A 25,724-nucleotide genomic window follows, 5' to 3' on the forward strand; every position below is an offset into this window, starting at 1 on the left:
AGAGTAAATTTAGGAAGAAAATAAAGAGAATTTGTCCTTCCACCCATTGCCTGCCACCCATTGCCAAAGCATTTTTTGTAAAAGCAAAACTCACAGCAATTAAAAATTTCCAGGTTCAATTTTCATATGCATGAGGCAAGTTTTTACAGCCACCCATTCATAAATGAATAATCTCTGATCAGGAATGAAGCGGGAGGAAAATGCAATACCTGCTCCCAGGGCGAGGCTGGCTGGCATCCAAGTGGTTTTTTTTTCTTTTTTTTTTTTTTTTTACAAAACTGAAAATGCCAAAGAGATTTTATTTAAAGTATTTAAAGTGCAATTTCAGTCAATGAAAATCCAAGCTGGTGGCAGCACAGCCCCAGCACCTGTGTGGGAGCTCGGACTGCAATCGCACCTGCACACCCAGTAACAAGTTTCCTCAGTGCGGGTATCTGCCACAGGCTGGGCTGGTCGTCAGAGGGCCTCAGTCATATTTTAATAGAGCTCTTCAAGTATCTGGCTTTGTGATAATATCAGGAATCAGTTGGTTTCTCTGACAGACACTGCCCATTTCTGGTAAAGAAAAAAAATTTCCTTTCTGGTAAAAATTATAACTAGTTTTTTTTTCTCCTGTTAGAGACCTGGAGAATTTAGTGGGTTTCCAAGCTGACTTCAGTGAAAGTGTCTTCTTCAGTCTGTGGGATCATTTTGCTCAGTAAAGGACTTGGGAGAAGAGATTTCTTCCGTGGGCCTGTTTGGGTTTATTTTATAACAATGCAAATATTTTACACTGCAGAAATATTGTCTTCAATTGTCCAGTATTTATAATGTCCCTACTCCCAAGCGGGGCACCCTCCACCTTTCAGACCAGAGCCCCAACAGTGTGTTCAGTCATTTAAACGAAGAGCAGCCTGTTTCCAGATTGCTATTGGGCAATACCCAGAGGCTGTAAAAGTCACTTACTCTTTATAAAATGTTGGGGTGGGGAGAGGAATTCAGCTTTATAGCAGCAATTCATGGAAAATTTTCTGCTTATTTTGGGGAAATTTTGCATCCTTGGGTATTACCAATGTCCACAGGATTAAAATTGCCAACCCAGAGGATTTTCAGCCCTTGGCATTCCTTCCCCTAATTTAGCTACTGTTCCTCTTGTTCTGTGTAGGGCCTGTTAGGGGAGAAGAGGGGTCTGCAAAAGGCATACGAATATATTCATGTATTCATTTATTCAACAAATATTTATCAGCTCAATAATGGGCTGGGCACTATTCTAGGTGCTGGGGAGAGAGCAGTAATTAAAGGTTCAACTAGGCTACACACAAACATGTATGATGATTATTAGCATCATCATCACTGTTGCTTGGTAAATAATTAGGACTGAATCCAGCCTAAGTAGAAGGTGGAGAAGGAAAGACAGAGTAGGGATGATGGACATTGTAACAGCAAAGAGCCACTGGGTGGGAAGATAGGAGAACTGGATTCTATGTCCTGGCACCATGTATAGGAGCTTTGAAGCCAGAAGAGCTGGGGTGGATTCCAAGCCTTCCTACTTACTAGCTAAGGTTAGTACTCACCCAGACAAGTTACCTAACCTCTCTGAACCCCAGTTTTCTCATATGCAAAATGCAGCTAATCATACCTCGTCTGTACATTGGCTGGAGATTAAATGAGTTTCTGTACCCCGAGCACCTGGCACAAAGCAGGGCACGAATACACGTCAGGTGTTATGATGAGGAGTGTCACTAGCTCTGTGGATAGCCTGAACCAGAAATTATGCTGGGCCTCAGTTTCCCCACTTGAAAATTTAAAGATGGTGACGATACTGATCATAGGTTCCCTTTCTGAAAACCTCTTTGACTCTCACCCTCAGAGAAAGAAAACAACCTCAAGTCAAACCTTCTTTCCTTTTTCATAATAACTGGGTATTTTCCCATCCACCTTTGTAGAGCAATTGCCCTAAAGCTAAGAAATCAGATTGGGAACTTCAAGGCGAAAGAAAATCTCTAAGTCCCCAGACCGGGTGGCTGGGGGAAGGAGGCGGGCCCAGGGCCCAGTGTCTTGTTTGCTCAAGGCTGGGCTTGTTCCTTGCTAGCATTTGCTCAACCACAAGCAGTGGAAAGGTTACTGTTTAACCCTGAAAGGGCTGAAGCTCAGAGCCCAGCCCATCTGCATGGAGGGATTGGCCTTCCAGGCTTAGGGAGGACAGGCAGGGGAAGGCTTCTCTCAAATTCTTTCACAAGGATTTGCCTGCAGGGTTGTTTCAAAGTGGTCATTTCAGTGGCAGCACCTGCCTGGGCCAGCTATGCTTCCTGACAAACAGAAAGCAGGGTGGCATGCAGGCTGTGCACCCAGGCTTTGGAGCTGGAGAGATGCAGGCTCAGATTCCAGTTCCCCTGCTTACTGTGGGTGACCCTGAGCCAGTGCCAAGTCTGTCTAGCCAAAAACATTCTGTTCCTCACTTTCTGTACCTGGAAAATGGGAACAACACCAAACTCAAAGGGCTGTAAGAATCGAATGAGGTCATGCCCATAGAGACCTTGGCAAGTAGTGAAAAAAAAAAGAATTTAATAAATGTTGCAGAACAATATAGGCCAGTTCTCCACCTGTGGCCAAATGCCCACAAGCCCCTCTCCTCAGGGCCGACGTCGTTTTCCACCATGACCTTCTGGAAGCTTCCAGAACTTCTCCCAACCCCCAGAGATGCCTTTAAGACTACAGGGTGGCAGCTGCCCCACCACCATCCTCCCGCAAAAAGATGGCCTGTGCATAGCTCTGCTCCGTGCCGGCACTCCCTTTCCAAGGGAAAGCAGCCAGCATGCTGAGGGGCCCTTTTGTACAGGGCACATTAAGTGGTTTCCACTCGTAAAAGAGTTTGTGTGGCTTAACCCTTAGTGAGTCAGAGTTCGCTTGAGCTCACCTGGGCTTGTAAGCAAAGGTCAGCACTTCCGACTGGGCAGGGAGCTGCAGGGAAAGATGTCCTCAGGGTGGGCACATGAGGCCCAGGGCTAGTGTAGCAGAAGGCCTTTGGCCGGGTCCTACCCTCCTCCGAGGCAGTTTTTCAGGTGTAGAGTGAAGACACTTGCCCCAACAGCCTCACAGGACTGTTGAGATGGAATGAGATCATGGATAACAAATGGGACTTGAGAATTGTCAAAAAACCTTATTATAACGAACTCACCCACACCCCCATATGCTAATGTAGACTTTCTGTGGTATATAGTAATTGCTTTCTGGGGTAGAAAAAGCAATCCTTTTAATTAAAAAGTAGGGGAATTATTGAATGCTCTAATTTCAGCTCCCTACTTTACCTTCAGCATAGCTTTCATTATTTTCCTTAAAAGAAAAAAAATGCCATCAAATTTGTGGAAGTAGAGACTTCGGAATCTGAGATTCCTGGGTTAGACTCTAGGTCCCATCTTTCAGCCATGTGACCTTGAGCACATTAACCTTTCTGAGCCTCCATTTCTGACACTGGTTTAGAAATGGGAGAGCTGGAGGGGGGTGCGGGGGAGTATTTGTTTCTCCTAAGCCTAAGGGCTGTTTTGAAAGATAAATAATTATAATGGGTCTACAGGTGTCTTGTCTAGCCCCTGGCAAACATGTCCCCCATCGAAATCAGTTTCCTTTCCCTTCTTTAAACATTAATTCTCAAGGTGTTCCTCTAACACATTTTATTTCTTCCAGGACTGAATCCCCAGTTCAGAGCCTAAGTGAGAATGACTCCACCCTGGGAGTCAAAAGGAAGCTGGGAAAAGAAGTTACTTCTCCCCATCTTCTGCTGGAGGCAGGAACCTCGGATTGGGAGGCAGAGGAAGAATCCTCAGCCACCCTAGGTAGTGGTTAAAAGCAGAGTTTCTCAACCTCTCCACCACTGAAATGTGGACAATCCTTTCTGTGGGGGCTGGCCTGTGGATTCTAGGATGTTTAGCAGCACCCCTGGCCCCTACCCTCTAGATGCCAGCAGCACCCCCTCCACACACACCATGTCCCCGAGGCAAAAACCACCCCCAGTGGAGAATACTGGTTAAAAGCTTGTGAAGGCAGACAGCTCAGGCTTTGCTCTTACTGACATGACAAACTTAGGCTGTCCCTTAGCCTTCCTGGGTGCCATTTCCTCTCCTGGAGAATAGGCATAGGCTTGCTGGAGGGTTAAATGAGACAAGGCACCTCAAAGCCCACAGCAGAGTGCCTGGTACCTATAGAGTAATTGCCTGATCTGTGAAGGTTTAAGAGAATACACTGGACATCAGAGCCACCTTTGTCTGTTCCCGGGTGGTATGTATTCTGGGGACATAGCATAAATTATTACCTGAGCTATTAAAAACTGCACACACACAAAGAAAAACTATACCTCTTATTTCAAACTCAAAGAGTGAAGTGTGACCAGGTGTGGTGGCTCACGCCTGTAATCTCAGCACTTTGGGAGGCCGAGGTGGGTGGATCACTTGAGGTCAGGAGTTCGAGACCAGCCTGGCCAACATGGTGAAACCCCGTCTCTACTAAAAATACAAAAATTAGCTGGGTGTGGTGGTGCATGCCTGTAATCCCAGCTACTCGGGAGGCTGAGGCAGGAGAATCGCTTGAACCCAGGAGGCAGAGGTTGCAGCGAGCCAAACTCGAGCCACTGCACTCCAGCCTGGGCAACAGAGCAAGATTCTGTCTCAAAAAGAAAAAAAAAAAGGAGTGAAATGAAATGTAGATTATCCTGAGATTTTTTTCATATATATTCCCCTATCCTTTTTCATAGGTAGGAACAATTGGAGGGAACTGTATTTGATTTGAGACACTACTGATTGTCCAGAGGTTGACATTTGTCCCAAACTTCACCTCTTTGTGCAGAAGTTTGTAAGACTCACAGTTGTGGGGCAGAATTGTACTCTTTATCTGAAGAGAAGGAGCCCTGTGTGCTACCCAATAGACTGAAGAACTGGCAAGTACATCATGCCAGGCTTCTTGCCAGGACCTATTTAACCTTAGGCAGCAAGTCCCCTACAATGTGCCATCAGCTCCCTTAAAATTATGGGCCACCGGGGCTTGGCCAATCTGAAATTCTTTTTGCAGCAAGAAAGCAGTGTTCTGTGCTAAACGACCACAGCCTGAGACACGGTGGGAGATAGGCCAGCCTCCACATCTCACTTCTTTTAAGGGCAGTTTCAGGTACACACAAACTCCCGCAGTGCCCTGAGTTTCCAAGGACTTGGACTGCTTCTGTGCCAGCCACACAGAGACACATCCCAGCCCCATGCGCCTGCTTCTCCAGGCTTGCTTTGTCAAGGGCTTGCTTCCAGAAAAGCACCACCCTGACCACCATGCACAGCCTGGACCAATGAAGGGGAGCAGGGGGAACAGAGCATTTGGTCTAACCCTAAAGTTTAAGAGTCTCCCATTTTGGCTGCTGGTCGGTGGCAAATATGGGCATAGCAGAAGGTAAAGCCTAGCCGCAGAGACTGAATCCCAGTAAAAGCTGAGTTGCGAGGACACATTCAAGACTGTGAGGAGCTTGAAAAGCAGCCTAGTGGTGCCACATGTCTTTTTTTCTTTTTTTTTTGAGATGGAGTTTCACTCTTGTTGCCCAGAATGGAGTGCAATGGCGTGATCTCGGCTCACCACAACCTCCACCTCCCAGGTTCAAGCAATTCTCCCACCTCAGCCTCCCAAGTAGCTGGGATTACAGGCATGCACCACCACGCCCGGCTAATTTTGTATTTTTAGTAGAGACGGGGTTTCTCCATGTTGAGGCTGGTCTTGAACTCCTGACTTCAGGTGGTCTGCCCGCCTTGGCCTCCCAAAGTGCTGGGATTACAGGCGTGAGTCACCGAGCCTGGCCGTGGTGCCGCATGTCTTGAGGGAAGCTCTTAAGAAAATAAGGGCTCATTATTCAAACGGTCAGGGTTGAAATCTTGGTACTGTGGCTTGGTGGGCTATGTTGACCTTGGAGAATTTCTATCCTCTCTACCACCTCAGTCTCCCCACATAACAAAATTCCACTTTGGAAGGTGGAGCTGATATGAGGATTAAATGAGATTGTTTGTGAAGTCCCCAGCATAATGTCTCATGTGTAGCAAGTGTCTAGTCAATGTCTATGCTTATTAGAAGGTCTGCCCATGAGTCTCTGTTTAAACTGTGTTCACTGGCACTGGGGGCATCCTTGTGGTAGGGGCAGACTCCTCAGAAGTAGGATCGTGGTTGGGAGCCCCAGGCTCTGGAGTTACATGGCCACAGTTCAAATCCTGGCTTTGCCAATTTCCTAATGGGGCAAGCTTGGACAAGTTATTTAACTTCTCAGGACCTCAGTTTCCTCATCTATAAAGTAGAGATAATATGAAAAGGATTGTTGAAAGACAACAATGAAATGATACCTGTGAAATGCTTGGAAAAGCATGACACATAGTAAATATTTGATAAATGTTTGCTGGTTTTTATAATAATATTCATAATCATACTTGTAGTTTTTATTTTATTGAACTCTCAAAGAGGAAATTGAGAGCCAAGTTCATTTCAAGCAAGGCTTCAAAGCTCTCTTATCTGTACAGTCTTCTCCAGTTCTGGCTGACTGGCACAGCGGAGCCTAGGACTAGATCTCATGCCTCCCCACTCCCTATTCTGAGAGCTGCTGTGTAGATGCACCATTATGGCTGAGCTATAAACAGCAGGGCTTGGACCCTGCCTGCAGAAGCCATGATGTTCCCCTCTGGCTGGGCACAGTTCTTGCCCAAAGGACGAAAGCCATCCCTCCTGTCCCCCTTCCTCTCACTAGACACACTGCCAAAGCTGCCAAGAGAAGTGGTAAGGCATGTGCTCCTAAGCTCTGTGTTGTCAAAGGCTTTGCACTCCCACATACCATAGCTGGTTTGCAGGTGCAAAAAAAAAAAGAACAGGAAGAGCAGCATGTCTAAAACGCGAGCTCCTGGTAGAGAACGGCTGAAGGTTTCTCTTTCCTCCGAGTCCCTTAGCACAGAGAATGCTCAAATACTGCAGAGAATATGGTTTGCTACTTGGGAGGCTGAGGCAGGAGAATCACTTGAACCCGGGAGGTAGAGGTTGCGGTGAGCCGAGATCGCGCCATTGTACTCCAGCCTGGGCAACAAGAGTAAAACTCCATCTCAAAAAAAAAAAAAAAACAATAAGGTTTCGGATTGGGGCTGGGGCTGGGGCTGATAGGGACAGAAAAGCAAGAAGAACCCCTGGGCCACTGGCAGGGAACTGGAACCACACATCCCAAGACCCAGGAGGCTCTGCTCAGCCTCGGGATTCCTAACAAGCCCAAGGACTGCTCCACTGGCCTCCCTTCTTAGATATACAGAGCGAACCTCCCAGAAGAGACCAACGCAGGCCAGCTTGGGCCTGCTTAGCTGGAGGGAGGTCTTTCTTTTGCTCAGTGATGGAGCTACTGAGACTCAGGATTAAACACTTTAAAAATAATAATAATAACTATATTATAGTAATTAGGACTTACTGAATACTTAAAATGTGCCAGCTGTGCACTGCTGGTTTAAACATATTATCTCAATCAATGCTCACAACAACTCTAGGAGGCATTACGTCATTTAACAGATGGCCTCTCTGAGGCACAGAGGAGTTAGGTGACTTGTTCAAGGTCACACAGTTTAGCAAGAATTGGAACCGGAAAAGAATTCAAACTCAGACCGTCTTGCAATAAAACCTGGGAACTTGGCCACTCTCTGCTGAGAAGAGGGTGCTTTGCCAGAGAAGACTCATTCTCACTTTGACTCCCATTCTAGACATGGTCACAGCATTCTCCCTGTGCCGTCTGCTGCCTTACACCTGTATCAAGCTTATATACAAATATATGTGTACATATTCATATGCATGCATACATACATACATGCATATATAATGTAAATTATTCCCCTATGACTCAATAAAGTTATTTTAATTTTGTATTTGGGAAGTCGACTGGTCCATAATTGTTTATGCTTTGCCTGAATCAGACCTCAGGCCAGAGAGCATGGTTTGCTCCTGCTGCAAGGGTGAAGGTACACTGGGAGCCACCAGGGCCACAGAGCAGATCTTAACCAGGGCTTGCACCTGCATTCCCTGTCCCCAGCCCCGGGGGATTGAGAGTCAAGGCCACCATCAGCCTTCTTCCTAGCTCCCTTATTCATCCAGCCACATTATCCCCAAACTGCCGCAGAACTGGCTACCGTGTGGGCATATTTAATCCTGAAGCCAAAGAAGCAATTAGTCCTTTTAAATAATTACTTTTGTGATGACAGCGATACCCACACCATTCTCATTCCTTAATCAAAGTTACCAGCAGGTGAATTCACAGCATTTGCCCTAAGGATGTTGCAACAGCTTACTGACTTCCTGTTTCAGTATGACTGTCGTTTCAAAGGACTACTCCCAAATAAGAGAAAAAAAAAATTCGTGTACATGTGAAAGGCAACTGAATATAATACATACAATGATTTGTGCTTTTACAAATGAATTGAATTGTGAATCAAGCTTGGGGAACGTATTTGATTCTCTTGGGATTACATCACAGATAATTTCATAGCCTTATAATGTGTTTTGAAACAGACATTTTTCACGTTCCCAGGGGCAACATCTGAAGTATTATTGCTGGGGTTTCAAGGGTTTTCATGACCAATAATGCAGCACTGGGAGGCCAAGTCTGGATCCATTATAGGTACACTTTATTGACTGTAAGCCATTTGGAAATATACATAGTATGCTGATCTTTATCAGTCTTGGTGTCAGACCCAGGCTAGGCGGCACATACTGACAGTGGCAGGCACCCAAGTTGATCAAAAGACAAGCTTGCCTAAGATGACCCCCAGAGCCTTTATCAAACCCGTTCAAATATGATAAAGTAAGAATAGGGCAAGCTTCGGATTGTAAAATGTCACAGAGGCTTTTGAGGCCTCAAAGGAAGCTTTGACTCTCCTCTTCTTCCAAACATTTACATCCTCCTGGTTTTGCTTGTTTTCTCTGGGCCTCTGTGGACAACGTACCACTACATTATTTGCCAACTTGAAATAAAATAGGTCCTAATGCTCAGTACCCCCATATTGTTAGATTCAACAATGTTTGGCTACTGAAACCCCAGATCTCTAAACTAAAATCTGTATTTCTGAGAACCTCCCTTAACGAAGTCTTGAACTCTCACCATTGAGATTTTCTGGTCTATATAGACTCACCCACTTGCCTCCCTTCCCTTTCCCACCACAAGATGCCTAACTCCAGGAGATACCAGCCTTGAAAGAACTGTCCATAAATGCAAGCAAGTCCTTATAAAGTTAGAGACAAAAGATTTGATGTAGAGAATTCAACCTCTAATCCATCTGCAGATAACCTACTATTATATTATTTGCCAACTTGAAATAAAACAGGTAATTGCTTAGTTTTATTAATACCAAATGGTCAAATTCAACAGTGACTGGATACTCAAAAGTATGAGTTCTGAAGGCCGAACAGACAAATCTGGCCCCAGAATATAGCGCTTGCAGAGGATCTCTCTGATGGTTACTTCCATCAGCAGGATCTCAAGGCTGGCCAAGCCACCCCTTACCCCATCCCACCCCCATCTCAGTCCTTCAAAATGTTACTTAATTACCCTGGACTTAAGCCCTCATACCGAAGACAATTAGCCTCTCAGCCTTCAGCAGAAAGAAACTATTACCAAGAAATGCTTATCCAGCCATTACAATATTGTCTCAGACCCTCTGTAATTCATACATATTTACCAAGTGTCTACTAGATGCCAGGCGCTTTGCTAGGTGCTGGGGATACAATAGTTAACAAAACATAGACGCTGCCCTACCCTGATGGACTATTCACAAGGACAGGGCTTCCAAAACAATAGTGGCTCCTTCCAAAGTCATCTGAGCTCATTCCCCACCTCCTGTTGTGAATGGAATGGGGCAAGAGCAGAGAGAGCCGGGCAACCCTCTCTGGCATTTGAGAATGACCAACCTTGAAAAGAATTTCAACTAGGCTTAAAAGCGGGACCAATCCTCTTCTCTCCGGCAACCCCATGCCCTTGCCTTCACAGAAAACTCTGACTAGGATGTGGAGTTGGCAGAGAGGATAATGCTTCTGAGTTTCACAAAGCAGCCTGAGCCAAAACCAGTCTCCACTCAGGGCAGAATAAAGCAGTGGGTTGTCTGGATGGTTGAATGTCTCTTTCCGAGACAATGGTGTGTTTATGTGTAGGAGGGTCAGGAGCAGGTTGTTAACATAAAACCCACCTTAAACAGAGCTGTTAATTCAGTTGCTGGCAGGGGCTTCTGTTATCTTCTGAATACCTCCCAGAGGGTATAAGCCCTACCTTTTCATTTGAGTTGGCAGCAGAGTTATTTTTTTGCACCTGTTGCTCTGCTCCGATAACAACGCAGTTAAGCATTGATTTGTAGGAAAATAAACAGAAAAGAGCAAAGAAAGGCATCTGCCCAAACAGCCTGGGCTGGTTTGACTGAGTGTTCATGCCAATTTGTTTTTCCTATAAAAACCAAAGAAAAACCCGCGTTTTCAGTTTGGATGCTACATTTCCACTCCCTCAATATAAAAGGGGGTATCAAATAGGTCAGAGGGAGCTGGCAAGGCTGAGAAGCCAGAAGACATTGTACTTTTCCATTGGCTGGTTCTGTGAGGGCACTCAGGGGTGTCCAAGGTCTGCAAAGTGACATGGCCAGCCTCCAGCCAGCCCAGGTTCAGATCATGAATCAGATTAACAAGGGCAGAGAAAAGACTGCTGGGATACGATCGAAACCAAAACCACACTCTTCCAAATGGTTGACTTCCAAAAGTCAATACGGTTTAGGGAGTAGGTGTAGTCTCTAGGTTACCTCCTAAAGTGGAGGCTCAGTGTATCCAGATCTCAGTCTAGCCTCTCCCCCAGACATCCTACATCCAGCCCTGGGCAAAGAGCACAATTTGAAAACCCCTGGTTCCCGGATCACAGTTTTCCCATCGCGTAAATGAGGCTAGCCACACCTACCTCAAAAGCGAGCTGTGTAGACCCACTCGTCTCCTGCCAAGAGATTTGTGGTCTCAGGTCCCAGGTGGAAAGGGCCTGAGATGTCCTAGATGTGATTTCTGTCCTAATCCAAGCATCATCACATGCTCACTTCTCATTAATTTGTCAATGTCACATGATAAGCTAAGCCCAAAAAGGGCCACAAGGAGCTAAACAAATCGCCCAAATGGAGATCATGAACAACATTAATTAAGCAATGGCATCAGCGCTCAGCCTTCAGCACACACAGTCAGAGGGAGCTTTTGAATATTTCTTTTTGGCCGGGCACAGTGGCTCATGCCTGCAATCCCAGCACTTTGGGAGTCCGAGGCAGGCATATCACTTGAGGTCAGGAGTTCAAGACCAATCTAGTTAATATGGTAAAACCCCGTCTCTACTAAAAATATACAAATTAGCCAGGCATGGTGGCATATGCCTGTAGTCCCAGCTACTTGGGAGGCTGAGGCAGGAGAATCACTTGACCCCAGGAGGTGGAGGTTGCAGTGAGCCAAGATTGTGCCACTGAACTCCCAGCCTGAGCAAGCGAGTGAGACTCCATCTCAAAAATAAAAATAAAAATAAAATAATATAATATCTCTTTTTAAGCTTTGTAGAAGAAAGCACAGTCAAGGCAACATGCAACATTTCCCCAGACAAACACCTTGTCCCAGTTTTCTCCCGGCCGTCGGAGGTTCATTACTACCAGACCACTGGCTTCATGGGGGAGGGGGGCTTACGGCAGTGGGGAATGGCCTCAGAAATGTTGCCTCTCCAGGAGCATTAAGAACTGGGTGTTCCGACAGGGGAGGGATATGGCTGGCTGAGCGTTCCCAGGCATTCTTGTTATGAGCAGCGTAGGGAGTGGAGTGCTTAGAACCAAATCGGGCAGCAGAAAAATAAAAGATTTAACAACACCCTTAGTTGGCTGAAAAATAAATAAGACCAACTGTGCAGGAATGTAGGAAGGGTGGAGGACGGTAAGGGGTGGGGATTGGAGCCAGGGAGGGGTCACGATGGACTAGGACAATGGATTTGACCATGTCAAGAGTCAAGTTTCCTCCTAGGAAAAGACCAAGATGTTCAAGTCAAGGAAAGAGCAACAGCCCCCAGCTCAGAATCTTGAAGATTATATAATTACGAAACAACAACAAAAACTATGACAGTGATAATAGTTCATATTTGAACTAGTTGAGGGTTTAAAATGTGCTAGAAATAGAACTAGTCATTACATGAATTACCTCATTTAATCCTCACAATAACCCTGAATGTTAGTACTAATATTAGCACCATTTTACAGAGAGAGGTTAAGCAACTTTCCTAAAGACATAAAGCTAGCAGATGGACTGGATATATTATAATAAGCGTACGTGGGAAGGGGTGGGGAAAGCAACATAATTCTTTTGAAATTACTTGAAAATGGATCCTTGTGTTTCTAAAGAGAAAGAGGATGTCTGTTAGGACCTTATACTTTTAATTTCAAAGTTGAGATCCTTTAAGCACGATTCCCACAACTTTTTCCCCCAAATGTAAACAGGAGACATATTGATCATCCTTGTGCCCTAATATGGAAGCTCCCTTTCAGTGCAAATCAGTCTGGATGCTACAGAAACACCAGTTCACAGCCACTCAAACCCATCTATCAGAACTTCAGTCTGGCTTCCCGTTGGAGGCCCCAGATTGACTAAGGGGTTAGGATTGGCTACCTGAAGCCACCTCAGACTTATTAGTCATGATAAAAGAGCAGTAATAACAGCAAGAAAAAAAAAACTTGGAAAATGAAGGGTGAATTATGGCTCTTTTGGAAGAGCACCTGATGTCTTAGCCATCACAGATTGGTCCTGATGACAGGCTTGCTTGTGTTATGAACATCACTGACTGACCAGAGAAAGACCATGAATATGTTATTGGGGGAGCCTGAATTCCATCCCTCAGACAAAGAAATCGAGGAAAAGTCTTCCCCTCTTCCATCATCACTACGTCCGCATCCGTTTTGAACTTTGGAACAGTCTATAAAAACTTAGCCCTAAAACACCAACAGAACTTCATGAGAATTATTTCATTAGCATCCTTGCAGCATAAGAAGCAAATAACATCTGAATTTTCTCACAAATTAGATGACCTTTTCTTTAGAAGAAGTAAAGTTTCCTTTTATAGAGATAATCATTCAATAGCAGGAAAGCTGAGTTTGTTTTTAGAGCCTTCCTATGAGAATACTAGACTCGTGGCACACCAGGTCTCATTTTTCCTTCCAGAACAGACTTTATTCTGTTTCTCCTGGCTCACTGGTTTATGTAGCAAGCCCTCTGGAAAATAAAATCATGAAAACCCCACCAGTATTGCCAGCAACTCCCTACCAGAAAGGTTTTTCAAGGGATTAAATCCCTTTCAGCCAATTATTCAGCCATCCTTCCAGTTGTTTGGAGGAAACCTTTGGAGCTCAAACAAAACTGGAAAACTCACTAACTCAAAAACGATATTCTCCCTCCTCAACAGGCCATAGCTTTCCACCAGAGGTTGCGTAGCTGAGCCTGGTGAAAATGAGGAGGGGGCTCTCTGTAGCAGCTTCCCAGACTCCCAGTCTCAGGAGTTGTCATACATTCCATTTCACCATAACCAGAGGCCGGACCAGCTACATCATTTGCAGAGCTCAGTGTAAAAGGAACATGCAGGGCCCTTTGTTCAAAACTTACGAAGAATTTCAAGATGGCAACAGCAGAGCCTTAAACCAAACATGGAACCTTTCTAAGCGTGGGGCCCTGTGGAACTGCACAAGTTGCCTACTCGTGACATCAGCCATCTCCAAGGGGTCAGTCCCCACTTTTGCCTTCACCTGTACCCATGTTTCATTACCATGGGTGGGCAGGGGATCTCTTCTGTCTTTGTTCCATGCACTACCTCCTGAGGTTGTTGGGAGGATTAAACTAAACATGACATTGAACAGGACTGTAACAACCTGGCTTACAGCAGACACTCAACAAATTACCATTATCATTCTTATTATCATCTTCACTATGCCAAAGTCCCTTCACAACTCCAAGGCTACCCATAGGCAGGAACATATGGGAAGATCATATTCCCCTTTTGGCAGAGAACATCTATCAACTGCTGCTGTTCAGAAGTCATTTCGTTAGTCGTGTGTGAGAGAATGCTATAAATGAGGTGTTCTTAACCTTTCATCTGTACGATGGATCTGTTTTGTAATCTAGTAAGGCCTACAGGCCTCTTCTCAAAATAATATTTTTACATGACAAAGTAAAATATTATAAGATTTTTAAAAAATTTATATTAAAAGACAATGTCAAAATACTTTTTAAAATAAATGTGTGATATCATATTATGTTGGTGCAAAAGTAATTGCAGGGTTTTTTTTGTTTTTTGTTTGTTTGTTTGTTTTGAGACAGAGTCTCACTCTGTTGTCCAGGCTAGAGTGCAGTGGTGTGATCTTGGCTCACTGCAGCCTCTGCCTCCCGGGTTCAAATAATTCTCCTGCCTCAGCCTCCTGAGTAGCTGGGATTACAGGTGTGTGCTACCACCCCTGTATTTTTATTAGAGATAGGGTTTTGCCATGTTGGCCAGACTGGCTGTTTTTGTAATTACTTTTAATGGCAAGAACCACAATTACTTTTGCACCAAGCTGATAACAATACATGTGCTTCTTTGTTAATACATTAAATAAGAATATCTACCTAGTGCAGATCTAACTTGATATCAAATACCCACATTTTGTGATATATGTAATAGGTGTAATAAGATATGAAAATGTGATTTATCCTGGTGACAGTTACAGTTGCAGCTAATACTACCATGGAGTTTTGCCTACATTCATATTGAAAGAAAATGTTAAATTCTAGTTAGAGATTATTGAAAATAAAGACAATTTTTTTTTACATCCAAGTTCACAGAAACCCTGAATTTACCCTTGGACCCCAGGTTAGGGATCCTTGCTGTTTTACTAATAACAAGAACTACTTGTTCAATTCAAATAGCCTCTAGAAACCACATTTGCATGACCAGAAACCTCATTTGAATAATTTACCAAGAGGTAGACCCCAGAGTGTCTGGGCAAAAGAAGTAAGTAGAATTTTTTTCCCCAAAGCCTCTAGAATGCCCAAGATTCATGACCTCAGCATCAGTGGTCAGTAGACATCTGGAGACGTGATCAAGAATTTTAGGGGTGGGCAATGGTATACTCACTCCTAAAAGCTAATCATGTGAACTGCCTGGAGGGGAATCAGTATTTTCTGCAGGTCGCTACTTGCCAGGCATCAGGACACAAGAAAAGGAATGTGCTGTGTTCCCAATCACCCCAGGTCACCCCAGGTCTCCCAGGACCTCCTTGATTGTGGTTTGCAGCTGACTCAAAACAAGGTTCAATTTGGAGGTCCCCCCTTAATATGGTTCATGCATCTCCTTGCTACCCGTCTTCCCAGTAAAAACCATATTGCATTTCTTTCCCAAGGTCACAGTGAAGAACCAATGTCGATCACCACACACACACACACACACACACACACACAAAACCCCCAATCCCAGAATTTAATACATATTCACTCTGACCCAACAGAAACTCACTGAAAACACCCAAATTGAAGATTTCCCTTGATGTTCATTCCACAAATTACTAATTATTTACTCACAGCTTTTGTTCAGGTGCTTTCACATTCTTTGTTAATTTAATCCTTACAACAGCCCAATGCAGTAGATGTTATTAACTCCATTTTCCAGATGAGAAAACTTAGATGCTAGAGCTTATATAACTCGCTCAAAGTCATTCAACTACCCAGTGGTAGAGTCCAACTTGAACTCAGGTGTCTGAACTCTAAGTCCGGTGTTCTTCACACCACATCTCAGCAGCTTCCAAGCCATAAAATCTCTTAGCCTCCCACCCCTTCAGATACACATGCAGTCAAATTTTACTCCATCAGCATTCCTTGACCCACAGCCTTCTGCCTAGTGGAATTAAGATGACTAAAAGGTGAACTAGCTGCACTCTAATTTTCTAAGTGGGCATGATCAAGACAGAGGCTGAATTTAGAGTCAGATCTGGAGTACACTGCAAAGACAAAGCAAGTCTTATCATTAGTCAGCCTCATGACAAGACTGAAAATTGCTCTCATCTTTCAGACTCTGCTCACCTTATTGTCCAGAATATATCATCAGCCCTGCTGAGGAGATTTTTTTTAAGGTTCCTAAGAAGAAGCCTGGAATAACCTCCACAAGATGACCATATTCTCCAGTCTCCATTGCTCTATTCAAAAAGTAGAAGACTCTCTTCTTGTTCCACGAAAAGCTCAACAGACTTTTGGGGGACGTTGTACCAGGCTGAGAAAGGGCTGGATGGGCAACTGAAATGTTTTGAAGCCACAGTTGGGCCAACAAGAGCCCAGCCCCCAAGATTATTTATTGTGCTTCTGTGATAGAAAGTGGGGTGGAAAAGCAGCTATGAAATTTTATGTTCATAACTGCAACAACATCAAAGAAAAAGGACACTAAGACAGGGTCATACAAAGGTAAAAATAAGTTTTTATGATAAAATGGCAGAGTTAATGAGGTGGTCTGTTAGTCTAAAAATCCAACTATTATAATAGGCATTTTGGTTTCTTTTTATTTTTGGCTTTGTTTTAATCAGAAAGCACATTTTGTATGCAACTATACTGGCCATATTTTAAATAAGTAGGCAAGTACCCCTAATAACAACTAAGATGCTAAAAAAACAAAACAAACAAAAAAAAAGAAGGGAGGAAGGCTCCCAGAGGCCAGGGTGTGTGGCAAGATCAGAGGAGGAGAGATAATGCAGACCAATTGACCAGAACAAGGGGCCCGGCCCCGTAAAACAAACCAAAGACAGAATGCGGTTAGGTGCTTGTGAAATAAGTTTTCATAGGAGTATTTTACAGGGTGTCTCTTTTAAAACAAGGTCAATTAAAACCCTAGGACCCTCTTTAAATGGGCCACCCTGCTTGGCCCTGTTGCAAGTTCTGGTTTCTCCAGATACAAGGTTGAGGCTTTCTGGGCACGTCAGGGTCTCCAGGTTAGGCTGCTCGGTGGTTGGGGCAGCCACAGGGTCTTCCTCTAGGAGAAGTGAGTCCACATGCGTTCGATCTACTCAGTAAGTCATGGATAATCAGTCAAGCAAGTTCATCAGTACCACAGAAACTCAGTAGACTCCACTAGTGCCTAAATGTCCATTTTCTGGCAGGCTGCTTTGGCGTTTTATAGAAGACACCAGTAGAGCACCTGCCCCCGTGCATAGACTGTTCCCTGCCATCACAAAACAGTCTGTTTCATCCACTTCTACATTCCCACCAGCTTGAGACACATGAGGCAAATTGACAAAGCTGGGATGTTGTCATGGGAGTGGATTCTAACATCCTTAATAAAGGCTCCAGGTGTCAGGTCTTAGTACCTCCACTAGGTATAGACTTTAGCCAAAATTCTGAAGGCCCTAAAGAATCCATTTAAAGGGCTCTTGCTAATCTTTCCTGCCTCATCCTTAGAAGGCTTCTCCCACCTGTTCTCAGCTCTCACAGATTCGTGCTCATCCTGCTGATCCCCAGGCACTCCCACCACCCCCAATCATCACAGCCACAGAATCTGAGGGTTAAAATGGATCTTAAAGATGGTCAGGTTCAAACCCTTTTGTCTAGAGGAGGAAATTAAAGCCTGGCAAAGGGGAATGTGTGCTCTGGACCACACAGCTCTGCCAGTGCTAGAAGACCAGGTCCCTAGACTGCCATCCAGCACACCACCTCACATCCCGCCTTCCCTGCACTGTGCTCCCATCACTCCAAAGCTGGAGTTCAAAATTCTTCAGGAAAGACTCTTAAAGAAGTATTTCCACCCCCCTCTGAAGAATAATAAACATTTTAGCAAATAACTCTGAGGGACCCCTGGAAATTTCTACTTCAGCACATCCTGGTTTCCAGACATCAGTGCCATTTGGCTTGAAACTGTGTCCCACCCTAAGAATAGCTGTGGTGAGGAGCCATTCTCCTCACTGCAGTGTGTGTTTCCTGCACAGCTTAGTAGCTTGGCCCTTTGAAACCCCATTCAATTTAAGTAAACACGTTTTTAATAACAGCACGATTGTTTGCTCTTTAAAACAAATCTATTATTTTAAAATCATATTCTTAAAAAATTAGATATGAAAAATGTCAAATAAAGTTAATTATCTATGCCCTCCTTTCAGTTATACAGCAAGAGATTTAAGAGAACCTGGGCAAGGTGTGGCTGCCCTCCTGCCTCTGTCTTCAGATGGCAATCCCCACCGCAGACCCGGCTTACCCAAGCTGAAAGCCACAGCACCCCGTTCGGTTTCCCAGTAACAAAGGCAGGGTGAGAATGTGGTCTCTAGACACCCAGGCTGCAGTGGAGCCAATGCCTCCCAACCAGGGCCCCACCCACAACAGAAATGAGTGTCACATCAACTCTACCAGACAGCGATCTTAACAAGAGAAATGGGCTGAAACGGCAGCAAAATGGTATCCCTGAAAATCAGGTTCAAGCTTTAGATTGACTTCCTTAAAACCACAACATTGCTTCTCAAGTGTGTTAGCAGATTCTGCCATGGGATTCTTGCTCGCCACCCCACCCCCTAACGCAGAGGTCTTCGTAAATCACATCTGTATGAAAGGGCATAGAGATGACTCCATCTGGAGGAAGGGAGAAAAGACAGTAACTTCTCAATAATTTGTATAAGCTTCTATGTCTGTGTTTGATACTGTGACATGAAGCAGGGGTCTTGCCCTGGCCTTTCAGAAAAGCAAGATGGTCTAATGATCACAACCCAGTGCTCAAATCCCCAAATTTGTGGAGATTGGGTGGGGCAGGGGCGTGGGAAAGATATGGAGGAAATAAAATATCACAAGATTCCAGAAAGCGAAATTCTACTTCCTCAGAAGTGAACTTTGGCCAAAAGCACTCACGTTCTGACCGGAGACCCGATAGGAGTTCCTTCCAGTTTCCAATTCGCTAATTGAATGCAACCTAGTAAACCTTTTAACCTCTCAGTTTCCATTTTGTCTCATACCTTCAAGGAGTCAGAAAGATATTGAAAGAATATCAGGGTAAAGTTGGTCAATTAATGGGAGCATTTAGGGTACCCATAAACATGGAATCAGAGTGGGAATGTAGGGCTTTCCTGACGTCCACAAAAGCCAAAGATACTTCCATTGGGATATCACGATAGACTAATAGATTAAAAATGAAAACAATACGGCTAGGCACGGTGGCTGAAGCCTATAATCCCAGCACTTTGGGAAGCTGAGGCAGATGGATCACCTGAGATCAGGAGTTCAAAACCAACCTGACTGACATGGTAAACCCCGTCTCTACTAAAAATACGAAACTTAACTTGGCATAGTGGCGAGCACATGCAATCCCAGCTACTCGGGAGGCTGAGTTGGGAGAATCACTTGAACCTAGGAGGCAGAGGTTGCAGTGAGCCAAGATCACGCCACTGCACTCCAGGCTGGGCGACGGAGAAAGACTCCGTCTCAAAAAAAAAAAAAAAAGACTGTTTGAATTTAACAAATAGGTGCTTTTTAACCAAAAAAAGAACAAATACAATTGAATTCGAGCCTTTTCATAGCAAATGAGGCCTGAATCAAACATGTCACCCTACCCACACTACCTTGAAAGGTCTTGATGAAGGCTACCATCTTGTGCGGTCATGTAAGAGAACTTACAGCACAGCTATTCCCTCAAAGTGACTTTCATTTAAAATGCCTCTGTAAAATATTTTGGAAACGTGGTGAAGTATTGTCTCCATCACATGTATTATTTTTTCAAGTTCAACTATAGACCTCCAAATGACTCCTAATTCACATTCCATCATGGTTTTTAAATACCATTAGTCATTTGTGTGAAAATGGTGTTGTCTACATGACTCCATATTATAAGAAGATGGAACTGGTGAGTTATTTCATCGTCCCAGAATTTTAGGTCACAAAAAGAGGAAAAGTGGATCCTCTGCAAACTCCAAATGCAGCTATTAAAGTCATCCTTAAAATCTCTTAAGAGCCTTTTCTGATATTATCTCCTAGCCATGAAATTCTTCCTAATAACGTATCTTCTTCTTTTCTGTTAGAAATAAATTTTTCCCCCGACCCCAGTGGAATTAACACACAGCCACACAGAATCTCTAATTGCCCTTTTACACATTGAAAGACTATCTGAACACATCTTTACCTCCATGGCTGCAGAACCAACTCCTGAATTAGACTTCAATCAGTAAGTTCTTGGAATCCATTCACTCACTTTCTCCCTGTTACCAACGTGAGTGCAGATAACCAGCAGAGACACCTGCAAACTTGAACTCAGAAGCATACACTCTCCATCTTAAAAACACACACTCCCACCATCCTGGGAGCATGGTAAATCAGAAAAGATGGATGGTGAAAATATCGCTTTCTCACCTTAGCCTGATATTTACCAACAAGAAGTTAATTTCCCACTGTTCCCAGATTAGTCCACACTGGGGCTAACACTTCTCCACAATGTCCAAGCAAAATCGAAAGAATCCCTGTCTCAGAAGGCATTTGTTGCTGCTGAGTCACAACTGCCTGTCTGATCATAGTCTCCCAAAATGGAGTAAACAAAGGGTTAGTTTGTCCCCTTGTTATACAGTGAAGCCCTTTGCCAAAACTGATTTTTGTGTTTTCTGGACAAAATGGAGTAAACAAAGGGTTAGTTTGTAAACAAGGGGTTAGTTTGTCCCCTTATTATACAGTGAAGCCCCTTGCCAAATTTGATTTTTGCTTTTTCTGAATTTTTGTTTTTGTAGATATTCAGCTCTCCCCAATACCTCTGCCTGCCTTGGCTGCCTGGCCACTTTTTCCAGTGCGATCGTGTATGTTCTTGCCTATTTCTAGCCATTTTCCAGTCCTGGAGCATATTAAAAACAAATTGGCCTTTCCATATAGCTCATGAGTCAGAAAAATTACCAGCAGAAGACATCTCTAGAAAGCAAGACCATGTACTCTGAGCCCTAACAGCTACTTAGCCAACCAGTTCTTCTCTGAGCTATATCAGAGCCACCTATCTCTAGCTGCCTATTTGTTCCAGAAGAATTCAACCCAGGGGAATGGTTCTGCCACCCAGGCGTAGGGAAACGAAGGGACTTTTAAATTCACAGAGATTAGAAGTCCAGAGAATGCAGGAAATTCACAGATAATATCCAAGGTAGCCAACCTGCCCTCCAAAATAAAATTCTGATTTGACCCAGTGAGGTAAGCCCAGGTAAGGTGAGCTTCACTTCCTGCCAGCCGTCTCCAAGAGTCTGTTCTAGTTTCATCTGTCCGGTTTAAAGCAGGCTTCTCTTTCCACTCAGGTGTTTGGATTCCAGATTCAAAAGAAATTTTAAAAATCAGGACTTACCTCATTTACCTAAAGATTCTGGGTGGGAAATCCAATAGCTGTGGCTGATGGAGGGGAGGGAGCAGGCTGCAATCTCACCAGCTCCTATAGGGATGGGGCACCACGGGCGTTATCAAGTCTGAGCCCTCATCAGAGTGAAGATAAATGCATATAACAATAATTTTAAATCATTTTGTAGGATGTTAAGCAATAAGCCACCAACCGGGAATTCCCTAAGTCACTTCCCCCTCTTCTGATTGGCTACCCAGCCCTTTAAAAAAATAAAATAAAGGATTACAAACATTGGCTCATTTGCATTTGGCCAACTCACACGTTAGTGTTCAAACAAAACAGGTCTAACCAGGTAATGCCTGTGTCTCAAGAACAGAGAGACAACCTGTTAATAGATGAGGAATTGATTTGGTGGTGACTGTTCTTTTCAGCTCAGAGGCTGTTTCAGGTGAAAAGCACCCTGCTCACCAAAGACACCATCAGGAAGAGGGAATGTAAAAGCAAAGTGAGTAGAAGTCCAAATCTGGAGGAGATGATGGTATAGGGGGGCCCTCTTGAGCACTTGTCTCATTTATTAGTCTGTATTTAGTCCACCTTGCTTTGGCATCAAGATCTTTGCCCTAGCTGTATAAGTACCAGGCTCTGAAGGGGCTCCCAGCAAGTTCTCTGTCCAGGCACCATGACTGCCTTCTTGACAGAGACTCTTGGCAATTCAATGGACTTTGAAAAGCCTATCTCCCCTGGCCCCAGGTAAGAGCCTTGAGAGGTTTGAAAGGGAAGGTCCTGGGAGGGAGGGTCCCTTATGAGGAGATGCTCAGGTCAAGCAGTCAACTCTCAAATACGCAAGAGCTGATTATCCAGTTGGTGGATTATCTAGGTTCTTCACTTCCTCTTGACACTTACATGATCTTTTTTAAAAGGTATATTGACACTCCCTATAGGAGTTAGAGACGAGAAGACCAAAATGCTGAAACTGGAAATAAAAAAGCACAGTTTGGACAAGAAGAAGGTGGAATATTAGGGAGGATCTACGAATTCAAATACCCATGCAACCTCTATTCCCTTGGGCCAAGGGACCTGTACCTGCTTCACTGGGTCACAAATGTACCTTCTCCCATAGGGGTGAATGACTGCTCCTAATAAAGAAAAATACCATCCCCCAACCATTAATTTTCTCTGCTGAACCTTCCAGGACACTGGCCTGTCATGAGCGAAGTGTCTAAGCACATTTCTTTGACTCAACAGGCCTCCCTTTTGTGGGAGAGGGAAGGGAAGTTGAGATTTGGCAGAGATAAAGATTTTGTGATCAAAACCAAGAAGTTCTTTGTGTTAAAAAGAAAAAAATAGGGTCTGCTTATGGTCAAAGGCTGACCAAATAGAATAAAAACTGGTTATTATATTAAGGGGGAACAGTGAGTGTGCAGTAGTATTAGTCTTTTCTTACTTATTTTTTCTAGTTTCTGAAAGTGTAAGAGACTCAGTGGGAGAACAAGGGTGGACTTGGGAAGGTCTTGGAAGCTGGGCAGGTCTTGAAGAAGGGCTTGAGGCTTTGGGCAGTGCAGTTTAGGGGAGTTCTAACAAACCCCTCTGCCTCCCTAACCTGCCCCAGACATTCCCACCCTTCCCTACTGTTCAACCCTGTGAACTTGCCAAGGGCCCTGTGAAAATGCAGATGTAAACCCCACCCCATATACGCACTGATAAAAACAACAAATGTCATTATTGCCCATTATCACATTAGCTCCAATTAGTCTATCAGTTCCAGATCTGAGAGCAGGGCCCTGAGGGAATGGCCTGCTGGAGTTTTGCTTGAGAGACAAATCAGGCACAACCTGAAGTAACTACATTCCACCCACTGCAGGGCATTTGTGTGTGGTGATGGTGAAGGGGGGTGGGTGGGGGGGCACACGTGAGAAAAGGGAAGCATTAGTGCTACAGCCCATGGGACTCCAGGGAAACAAACTTGGCCTTCTTTACACCGTTGCCTGAGATTAACCTGAGACAGCAGGGTGGGAGTAGAAGGGGTAGGGTTGTGTGGTCAAGAGGTAGTAAACTTCAAATGCAACCCCAAAAGTGATGTGGCTCTCTGACCCAGTCCCAATCACCTTTAATTATAGGCCCTTTAATTTATAGCTGAAGAATTCCGGTTAAATCTCCATTTCTTTATCCACTTGTATTTAGTCCATTTTAGATTGGAGGACTACTGAGAAGAGTCATATTGGGGTAGTAATGGTGGGAGGGGAGGGAAAGATGTCACCTCATACTCACAAGCCACTTTATTTGTGGAGATTTTTTTGTAAATAAAGTACCTAGAAGTGTGCCTGCTACTTAGTGGGCACTTATTAAGTATTGATTCTTCTTTTTACTTGGATCTTAGTTGAACCTTCCAGAAGAAAAACAAAAATGAAAACAATACCCCTCACCCCAACCTAAAAAAAAAACACAAAAAAGCTAGAATTGCAGGTATATTGTGTCCATAGGGAAAGTCCTTTGGAGTTTGAGGTCTTTCACCCTACTGCCAACTTCAACAAGACAGTACTGGCGATAAAAAGATAGATGATAGATGATAGATAGATAGATGATAGATGATAGATAGATAGATAGATAGATAGATAGATAGATAGATAGATAGATGATAGATAGATAGATAATGATAGATAGATAGATGATAGATAGATGATAGATAGATAGATAGATAATAGATAGATTAGATAGATAGATAGATAGATAGATAGATAGATAGATAGATAGATAATGATGGGATGAGATGGATGTCTCAAGGCCTTCTACTACAAGTCTCAGATACATCAAGTATGTCCTTTATGGATAAGAAGTTTAAAGTGTGATCACAAAATCATCAAACACAGCAGATCCTTTATATGGACACATTGTAAGTTCTCAAGGAGGACTCTGGCAAGAGAGACCTCCAACACTTGTTCTGTGCTCCTGAATTCTCTGGGGGAGCTGATAAAGACATAGCAAAATGAACGGAGTGATAAACAAAGCTGATTGTCTTTTTTCTGTGGATGGGAAGAATCAAGAGAGAGAGGCCAAGCAGCTTGCCCTCAAATCAACTGAAACAAACTCTAGAAACCCAATTACTCCGCATAGAAATCTTCCCGGTCATCCCTACAGGTCAAGGCCTTATCACTGTCTCCAACCTGTGCACAGACACGGAGCCTTTGAGTCGAGTCCTGTTCTGGTCCCCACAGAGGAAAAGGGGAACAGAGCAAAGCAAACCAGGTTGTGTGTGGTGGCCTGGAGACTGGGAGGTCAGTCAGGTTGTCTCCTAGAATATCCATACTGTAAAACCAAAAACCCGAGGGATCTTAATTCCCAAATCAAGGCCAGGACAAAGAATCTCTTCAAGCCAAGTATCAAGCCTTAAGAAATCTGAGTCTTAACACCAACACAGGCTGTGACTACAAGATTAATGGGAGCTGTGTGCTTGCTTTGCAAGAAAGAGGATGCTCACATACTTTACACAATACCTTTTAACTAGAGGGCCTATATTTATTTTTGAAAGCAAGTGTGTGTTTGTATATATTTCTGTCTATCATCTCCTCCTAATGACGTGGTGTTACCTCCAGGGCAGAACATGGCATCTATTTAGTGAAAGCCATACAAGAATATTAATGTAAGACCAATGGGAAGAAGAAACTCCTTCTGGTCTTGTGAAACTTATGGGGAGGGGGAATTAAATCGAGCAGAATATGATCATTTATTATACTGGTTACAGTCAAATAAGCAACAGAATTAGTAAGTATCATTTTGCCTCTTAATGCTACTCCCCTCTAAAGGTCACATTTCCCAAATCTTTTGGTTTTGGATTAGATGAGGTTCCTGGGGATCTTCATTATCCTCTAAGGACAAGCTTCACGGTCTCCGAAGGGGGCACTTGAGTTCTGTTTGGGAGGTCACACATTGACAGTTGTTCTAACAGGTTGATGTGAAACACACCAGTCATGCCTCCTGCCATTACGTCTGTGTGCCTGCATTCTGAGCAAATCCTGGCCCAATGGCATGCGCCACTGGCGTGCCAAGGTGGGGGCCACTTTGGTGCTGGAGGAGGGGAGAGTGGCTCACTCTTCCTGAGAAGAATGACCCACTGCGTACACACACAGTTGCATGCCCACACACATACACACACAAAACTCAGGCATCTGAACATGTTGCTAAACTTACCCAAGCACCAAGGATGAATTTTCTGGACTCCTCCTTCATATTTTAATTATTCTCAAGACACCTCCATTCTTGCCTAAACTAATTTTCCCCTGCCCTGTTCCTTTGGCCTCGCTTGTATTTTATTAATCTCTTTCTGGCCTTATCCTTCCCCACAAATAGCTTTACACCATTCCCTGACTTAAAGCCAACCTCACTGCTATGATAAGCATTT

General features: G+C 44.0%; 1 protein-coding gene across 4 annotated transcripts in view; it reads right to left on the reverse strand.

Annotated features, from left to right (window-relative positions):
- EHF (ETS homologous factor) overlaps window positions 1–18,305 on the reverse strand; it is a 37,659-nt gene extending 19,354 nt beyond the window's left edge. For 2 of the 4 annotated variants that reach the window (XM_055281947.2, XM_063641862.1), the window contains exon 1: window positions 18,245–18,305. Coding sequence is in view for 2 of the 4 variants with exons in the window: in XM_055281946.1 (XP_055137921.1) it covers window positions 9,919–9,981 (63 nt within the window). In the remaining 2 variants the exon portion in view is untranslated. Of the gene's footprint in view, window positions 1–9,918; window positions 10,006–18,244 lie in introns of those variants that run through there. The other 2 variants (XM_055281946.1, XM_055281944.1) reach the window with 1 other exon arrangement.
- Window positions 18,306–25,724: the final 7,419 nt, after the last annotated feature.

The sequence above is a fragment of the Symphalangus syndactylus genome, chromosome 6, assembly GCF_028878055.3.
Source record: "Symphalangus syndactylus isolate Jambi chromosome 6, NHGRI_mSymSyn1-v2.1_pri, whole genome shotgun sequence".
Lineage (NCBI taxonomy): Eukaryota > Metazoa > Chordata > Mammalia > Primates > Hylobatidae > Symphalangus > Symphalangus syndactylus.